We start from the raw sequence: 8642 nt of genomic DNA on the forward strand, positions 1-8642 counted from the left end.
GTTATTTCTGGTGGAGCCGTCTATTCGGAGAGGAAAGTATCCTAATTAGGTGAAATCTCTTACGACCGCTCGTTTAAAGACTTCAGTGGGATCAAGAAGCTCTACGAGTACCGTTGGTGGGAAACTAGAAAATTTCAGTGTTATTAATTTTCGATTTGATTTGATTTGATTGACTAACGGTTGTCGAAACTTTGATTGCACCTAGTTTGTTTATGCTTTAAATTTTATCTTCTGATATAAGATTCACTCATACTAGATCAAAGTATTGACGGGATCTTTAGAACTGTTGTCAGATCAGAAGAGATCTTGTGATAATCCATTGTTAACAAAATCTTTTTTACGAGTGATTGATTACAAGAGATTCAAGTGCTGTTGTGCAGGTATTTTAAGGCGATAGAAGATTTGAAGACGAAGAAGAATTCTTATTAGTTTTTGTATCTTGTAGATTTAGTGCACAAACCTTGATCGGCTGGGATCCAACTATAATCAATTTATATTTGATGGATATGATTGATTAGTTGCGTGAGATCGGCATCACTTTATATTTTTCTTTGAGATCTATATCGATTGATTGTGGATCTAGACTTGACTATTTCTGTAGTTATTGGATATATTTATCTAACCAGACAAAGGAGTTTATCATATTAAACATAAGATCCTTTGTCAACAACTCATCATAATCTTGTATCAAGATTGATAAGAGTGGTTACCAAACGTATTCTTCCTTTGTTGTTTGGAATACGATCCAAATGACTTGTTATTCACGTGCGTGACTCTAGAAGTCGAAAGCGCAGGGATACTGAGGGAACTAAGTATCTAGGGGTAGTCTGCTTGGTCTCAACTATATGAAGTTGGTATTATATTTTGTATAACAGCTTAATTCTGAGAGTATTCAAAACTGGATTAGGTTCCGGGGTTTTTCTGTATTTAGGGTTTACTCGTTAACAAAATCTTGCAGTATCTTTTTCTCTTTTTTTTTTCCGCATATAATTGTTATTATAACTAAGTAAAATACACAAATACGTTAACTCCGATCAGGTGCACTGGAAGTAATTGGATAAGTAACAACCTCTCCATATGTGGCGGATATAGTCTGTACCTCCCAAGAAAATGGTGGCATAGTTGACGATGAACTTTGAGAAGGATATGCAAATGCGTCGCCCGTCTCTCGTGGAGGTTGAGAAGGAATATAATCATCAGCAAATGGCATCCTACCTAAAGCTGGGAAATCAACTCGACCCAAACTTTGCGGTTGCATAGCAATATTGGGCTTGAAAATAGTGTCAAACCAAAATAGGTACTCATTTCTATCCGTTGGTTCCTGGATCAATTGATCAGCTTCTTGCCAATGATGACCTTCCCTTCACAATTTGAAGTAGTCATCTTCAGAAACCTCAGAACTTTGGTAGGGGTTGACGGATATGACTGATCTTCTTTACAACTGAAGAAGTTGTCTTTCACCATAATACCAAACACCCTTTTGAGAAATAGAGTTGTATAACACGATCCTTGTAAGGCTTAGCTGTAACATTCTCTGAGCTTGTTCTTCTTCGAACTCAGGTATTTCTTCATACGGCTAGGAGATAAAGTTATGGCTTGTTCTACTCAACTGTTGAATCTTATGAACAATAACAGTACGTTGACCATCTTCAATCTGTACAGGTTGCCAATTCTCGGAATCGTACTTCCTTATGATCGGAAAAACATTGGTATGAATCTTAAGAGAAGGTTCCGCAACACGGAACCATGTATACCACCAATACTGCAAATAATAACATTATTGGTTAATAAATTTTCCATGTGAAAATAACAAACAAATATTTGGAAAAATATTGGTTCTTACCTCCAGAACTTCCCAAAAAGCATTAAAACTATCTTTGACACACGTCGATTTATCACCAAGTGCCATGTAAATCTCTGATAAAATAGCAGACCCCCAATCATATGTTGGTGCTTGTTCTAAATCTTCTAATGCTTCGAGAAAACCAATTAAGACCACTGAGCTAGCATTTGGAAATATACATTGTCCTAGTGTCCACAAGACAAACACCCTTTCGATCTCCTCATAATGGTTAGGTAACAAATATTTATTACCAGCTTACATGTTCTCCTCCATATTCCTAGCATAACGTTGTAAAAAAAATTCTACCCAGCCACTTTTAACCCATGCGCTTTTATTTGTCTATGTGCTGGATTTCATTCTAATTCACTAGAGTATAAATGAAGTCTTTGTTTCCATTTGTCTTCTATCAACCATTTTAGTGTGTTAAATGGAAGTAAAATTTCCTCACATGGAATTCCAGTTAACATGTACAAATCTAGCGGTGAAACTCCTATTAACAACAATTATTCATAATTAGAGTTTGTTGATTTTTATTAAACAAAATACGTAATTTAAAAAAAGAAATTACTAGAAAAAACTAATTTACCGCATTCAAAGTCCTTGAAAAAGAACGTGTTTGTAGTCTTCCACCATCTTTCAAATATAACTTGAACTCCTTGAGTCCTGTGGTTTCTGGGTTGAATATGATATAGATGTCGCCAAGGATATCTTTTAACTCTCTCTTGAACAACAGGGGGAAGTAATTCATATAACGTATTTAACTCAGTCCATCTACCTCTTAGATTTACCGAATTAACTCGCTCTTTATGGTCAGATAGGTGATAAGAGAAGATACCTTCACTGGCTACTTGTCTAACATTATTGAACTCATAATTTGTATCCACAACAAAACTTATTCCACTGGCCGGGGTATTAGTATATCCTTTGGCTTTTATGTTTCTTTTTTTCCTCTCCATATTTTTTTAAGAAGTGATTGTGTTTAAGAAGGAAAGAATGGTTGAGAAGGGAAACAGAAGAGTTGAGAAGGAAAAAGAAGAGTTGAGAAGGGAATTGTGAGTGTAGAGTTGTGAAGGTGCGATATTTATAAGCGTTAGAATATCACACGCTGGCGACATTGATTACAACGCCATCGACCTAGTTTATATCGACTTTATCGCTGGTGATATAGTCAATATCGCTCGGTAGAAATTCTAACGCCAATCTGTTTTCTCATAATGGCACAAATGGTTTGTCATGCCACCTGGTATGCCAAACACCCATGTGCATACGAATAGGCCTTATCAGCCTCCTGTAGATGGGAATAAAACTGAAAGTCCTCCTTGGAACTAGGCTACGTTTACCGAATCAATCCTCTCCATTTCTGGATCATTTATTAACAAATTCCTTCCGTCTCTCTCTTCACCTGACTGCCCAGCCCGTGTGTTTTGAGTATCAGGAACAAAAAAAAGAGGAGGAGGGAAGGGAAGAATAATTCAGGGTTTTGTTTCAGGTATTTAATTTTGTTTACCTTTCGATTTGATGCTCTGCTATTAAGTGAAAATAAAGAAACAAATGATCATTTTTTTTTCATCACAAGGAAAGGAGAACAAACAATTAATTAGCGTTTTAAAAAATAATCTGGCATTGAAATGTAAATCAGTTCTAATTTTCTGGAGCAGTTTTCATGATCATTGTGTTTCTAGTAATTCTCAAATTTTTTGTTGATTTCATGAAGATGTTACTGACTTAGCCTTAAGAACTCTTTTGAAATTGGGTCTGATCAGAAAAGAAGGATTCTTATATACCTTTTATTTGAGTGATGATGATAAGATACGTGTAATTGGGTAAAAAGCACGTATCTTCTTAGATCAAACCATCAAACCGTAATGACATGTTTCTTGTATTTTGTTCGATGATTGTAATCTCATTTTTGTTATGCAATAGACTTAATCTTGTTTCGTTCTCCCTTATGCGACATGGTAATTATTTTCTTATTTTGAACTGTATTCTTATGAAATGTAATTCTATTAGTCGGAGATTGTCATGATTGATCAAACTAGACCCTAATAAGATAAACAACCAATTGCAAAACAATAGAACTAAAGGTTGCTTAATAAGAATGTAATGTCATGTGATTAAAGAAAGACTTTTACAACCTTACCTTTCAAGGTTACCTTACCTCAGGCTCTGTATCTGTCTATATCATTGACCTCAAGATTACCAACTTTAGCTTTCATAGTTACGTTACCTTGGGTGTTGCGTCTCCTTTCATCCTATTTCCTCTCTGGATTTGATTATAGTGAGATCCATCCCCCTCTATATGTACCTATTAGCACACTATTTGTAGACTAGAACTAGTAAAACTCTTTCCGGATTTGTGATTTTCAGGAAATAGAGAGCTCTAATTCTTCCCTTTGGAATTTGATAGAGATTAGGTTTGCTTACAAGTCTTCACTTCCATTGGTTCATCTCTAAAATGAGGAAAATTGAAGAAAAAAAATAATCTGCAGAAATAGGTTGGTTTATATTGAAGTTTAGACTCTTGAAATTGGCGTTAACGTTGTTTGGACAGGTGACTACCTCTGTGATGTCTACAGTAGGAAATTCTACAAATATTTTCTGGCATGAATGCGGGGTTGGAAAACCTGACAGGCAGAAGCTGCTAAATCAGAAGGGATGTGTTGTATGGATTACGGGTCTTAGCGGAGCAGGTCAGTTAAGATATGAGTTCACTTGAATTCTATCATACCCTAATTTAAGATATGAATACATATCTTTTTAGGCAGTTCTCGTTTGATGACTGATTATTCTTTGGATATCTGAACCTCCTGACAAGCTTAACTTTGTGTTTGTTCACTATAAATTAACAGCCTTGAAGTGTTATAAACAACTAAAATGCATGCATCGTGCATCACTTTTCTGAACAATTAGTCCTGCTGTTGTAGGAAAAAGTACGGTAGCATGCTCACTAGGTAGAGAACTACACAACAGAGGAAAGCTCACATACGTGCTTGATGGTGACAATGTTAGACATGGTTTGAACAAGAATCTTGGGTTTTCAGCGGAAGATCGTGCAGAAAATATACGTAGGGTCGGTAAGAATTCTAAAGCACTAATATATTATACATTCTAAACGTAAAATAAGAAAAATAGGATATCATGGTAACCATGTTTCCAGGTTTCTGAACTTTGTTTTGCTTGTTGATTATCATTGTGGTGTATAGTATTTGCTTTTACTTAAACTGTGCCTAACAGCTTAAGTTAAACTTCCTATCTGATAATCTTTGCGGTGAACAGGGGAAGTAGCAAAGCTCTTTTCTGATGCGGGCTTAATATGTATTGCTAGTTTAATTTCTCCTTACAGAAAGGATCGCGATGCTTGCCGTGCTTTATTGCAAGATGATAATTTTATCGAGGCGAGGGTTTTCACGGCTTCTTAATATAACTTTCATTACCCAACTGAAAAGCATGATTCTTGAAGCTGGGATGTGCGACTCATAACCTACTTTAACAGGTTTTTATGAATACGTCTCTAGAAGTTTGTGAGGAAAGGGATGCAAAAGGCCTCTACAAGCTTGCACGTGCTGGGAAAATTAAAGGTATAAACTTATTACCCAATTCTGAAATAGGAGTGTGTGACAAAGTTTTCCTAATGGCATGACATGCAAATGCAATAAGATGCACCCTTGCTTAAGAAAAACCATTACTTTTGAAGTCTGTTAACAGATTACCGTCTGGCGTGGAATATGTGACTCATGTTTAAGAGCTTTCTCGACCTTGTTTTTATAGAATGAGGTTGATAATCACAACTTGAAGTTTATTAAAACATCATTTCAAGTTAAGAAAGAAAAATTTTGTTTGGTAATTTTCGAGATGATAAAAGGAGCCATTTTGTACGTAGGCTTTACTAATTAATGGCAGTCATCGTTAAAGCCTAGAATATAAACCAAAGTTAGAATTATTGTAACACAATTTCAGTAAGATGAGATGTTAATAAAAAAAGTGAGTTTGTTCTGGCTGACATGATTCACGTGTTTGTCATCATTTCTGGTCCACAAGCTTAAGTTAGTTACACCAACTGCAGAAATTAATTTTCTTGCACCACATTAAAAAAGTTGTTGCACTAAACTAGCGTGCATTTGAAGTTGTATCAGTAATGGTGTCCGATGCCATAGGCACATTTAGAATTAGTAGAAGCAAAGCTATAGCATCCCTGAGTTTTTGGTTTGTCCCACAGGTCTCTGAAAAATAGCAAGTGGAACGCGAATAACTATATGGTATTTCTTAGAAGACATGACCTTACCAAGAGAAAAATCAGTAACTGAGGCATTCATTTGAGTTCCTAGAAGATATGACCTTACCAAGAGAACTGAACCTTAAATATGAAAACATCAAATCAGTAACAGAGGGTTTTCATTTTGAGTTCAAGTGTTACTAGACGTCTTTTACCTTGTAGATTCATCTGTAATTTTAACCTCCATAAAAAAAAAGGCTCAACTGGGTTCACCAACAACGTACAATATGTCCTAAAATGGGTCCCTTCTTATTTTCAAGTGTTTACTCCGAGTCTTTGAAACCTTTTTAAAGCTTAATTTGTTGCTTAAGTTTCTGTGACGAGTAAAATATAAACGCACTTACTGTAAGTGCAAAACAATTGCGAATAAGTTGGGCTGCGTGGGCATTCGTAGTTGGTTACAATGATCCTTGGTAGAACCAGAGCAATCATCCTTATCTTTTCTCTTAGATGAATGTGGTCAAATCTCTACGATATGAAATATCCTCCTTAATTAGGATCTGTTTCACCTTTTCTCTTTTTCATGGTGTCTTCTCTTGTTACTGTGGTGCTGTAGTAGCTGATAAGGGAGTGGAAAGCAAAACAAGGCTATATGGTATATGACTGTGAGATAATGATGGAAGAAATATCTTGAAATTGTGCTTGTAAGAGTAAATATTGGAGAATATTGTTACAAATTCAGTTGAGCATTGGGATTCCCCCAGAATGTGTATCTGTCAGAACTCAGAAGGATGATTCAAAACTTTTGGAAGATGAAATGTGAAATGGAAATACAAAGAAACATTCAGGAAAACGTTGTGGTGCTGCCACATCTGCTTTGAAATGAAAATAGGTGTGCCACTGTGCACTTGAGTTGTAGATTAGTAATGGAAAAAAGTACGTTGTTGAATAGAAAATTAGGTTTCATTCAGCCAGCCCAATTTATTGACTTGATACAGAGTTCTGATGATGATTACTGTTGGAAGTGGTATCTGTAATATTGCTATTCTGTTGTTTTTTATATCTTTTTTGAGGCGGCCGCTGACTGACACACTTTTGTTATTAATGATATGCAGGTTTTACAGGGATAGATGATCCATATGAACCACCTCTGAATTGTGAGGTATGCGGCTCTAGAATCATTCAAGCATGCTAATGAGATTCTACCGTGTTTTTTCCACACTAATAAAATGATTGAAATAAATTTAATAATGCCTACAGACAGGCCTATTTTACTTTGAGATTTGATCATTTCCAACTTAGAAGGATCTAATTACTTTTTTTTTTGTCTCTCTTTGACATGCCTGATTAGAAAAGAACAAATGGAATCATCTTGTCAATCCACGGGAATGGGATCCTAGGAACTTGTAAAACAAAAATAACTTTTTCCTGTACGAGTGTGACACATACCCATGTTATGTCAATTGTCAAGGCAGTGCAACGTTCATTCGGAAACACGGTCTCGGTTGCATTGCGTTCAGATTTGTTAGGCATTCTTCTTGCAATTTCATAATTGGAGGGAATTTGTCTAGTTAACAAAATCAGTAATGTACCAATAAAACGTATAGCAAGAACATGATAAGTTTATCCCAAGCTAACATGGGCTAGCGACTAAATCTACTTGTAGTGCAAAAGGTGATATGTTAATGATTCGTTTGCTGGAATGTTCCGAATCATTAGTTAACTAAACTAGGAAATAACACAGGACACTTTCTCAAGTCAAATTTCTCGCTAGCTATTTTGTATCTATTAAAACCTTCCTATATTTTGCATTATCTTGTGTTATTCCTTTTCCTTATATTTTCCTTGTTACCAAATAAAAAATTGTCTTTCTATTTATTAATCAATTGTTTTTTTCATCTTCTCAGATAGAAATACAGCAACAAAATGCTGAAAATTGCCCAAGTCCAAGTGCCATGGCAGGACAAATTGCATCTTATTTGGAGGATAAGGGTTTTCTGCATGATAATTGATATCAATCTATTTTTTCTTACTCTTTTTGAAGTTCTGTAATTTTACATCTTTTTGTCTGCCATTTATAAACCATCCATTGATTCTTCTTGAGATTCAGTCGTTCTTTGGTTGTATAATAACACAAAAGTGAACTCAAACTTGCTTGTAAAAAATTGAGATTGAGTTGACCTGTTTCGATGTTAAAAATCCTACTGAAAAATACTTCTTGCACACCATGTTGATGATTCCGTTAACCTTGCGTATTCTTGCGTCAAAAGCCCTTATTGTTCCGTGAAAACGCAGGGTACCAAAATACAAGATAAATTTTTGATGGGGGCGTTTTTTGATGGGTGCATGGGGGACGAATTATATGTTGACATGTGTGTCTCTTCAATTAATTGTTTGGTGCTGATTTTGTTTCCAAAAACAGAAAATAAATGTATTTTCGGAGAGGATATTTGTAATAAAAAAACACCCCATCAAAAATTTATTCATACACCACCAACTTTTTCTTAGGCAATCTGTACGGACAAATTCAAACTCAATTCCGAAAATTCAACGTAATGAATCTCAATCAAAGAATAATGTCTAGAG

General features: G+C 35.4%; 1 protein-coding gene across 2 annotated transcripts; it reads left to right on the forward strand.

Annotated features, from left to right (window-relative positions):
- The first annotated feature begins 3172 nt into the window (after nucleotides 1-3172).
- Nucleotides 3173-8268, forward strand: LOC113323361 (adenylyl-sulfate kinase 3-like). 2 transcript variants are annotated; one of them, XM_026571652.1, is made up of 7 exons: nucleotides 3173-3332; nucleotides 4395-4533; nucleotides 4768-4917; nucleotides 5120-5238; nucleotides 5337-5421; nucleotides 7172-7218; nucleotides 7408-7895. In XM_026571652.1, the coding sequence occupies exons 2-7, from the start codon at nucleotides 4410-4412 to the stop codon at nucleotides 7606-7608; spliced, it is 726 nt and encodes a 241-aa protein (XP_026427437.1). In that variant the 5' UTR covers nucleotides 3173-3332; nucleotides 4395-4409; the 3' UTR covers nucleotides 7609-7895. The 2 variants fall into 2 exon arrangements, with proteins under 2 accessions (XP_026427437.1, XP_026427438.1); XM_026571653.1 differs by lacking the exon at nucleotides 7408-7895 and adding an exon at nucleotides 7964-8268 and having other exon boundaries at nucleotides 3176-3332.
- Nucleotides 8269-8642: the final 374 nt, after the last annotated feature.

Source organism: Papaver somniferum, chromosome 11 (genome assembly GCF_003573695.1).
Source record: "Papaver somniferum cultivar HN1 chromosome 11, ASM357369v1, whole genome shotgun sequence".
Lineage (NCBI taxonomy): Eukaryota > Viridiplantae > Streptophyta > Magnoliopsida > Ranunculales > Papaveraceae > Papaver > Papaver somniferum.

Bases quoted from the DNA above. Each gene is read 5' to 3' on its own strand.
- LOC113323361 (XM_026571652.1), top strand. From the start codon at position 4,410: ATGTCTACAGTAGGAAATTCTACAAATATTTTCTGGCATGAATGCGGG. The intron at 4,534-4,767 runs GTCAGTTAAGAT...CTGCTGTTGTAG, and splicing joins TACGGGTCTTAGCGGAGCAG to GAAAAAGTACGGTAGCATGC. The intron at 4,918-5,119 runs GTAAGAATTCTA...TGCGGTGAACAG, and splicing joins AGAAAATATACGTAGGGTCG to GGGAAGTAGCAAAGCTCTTT.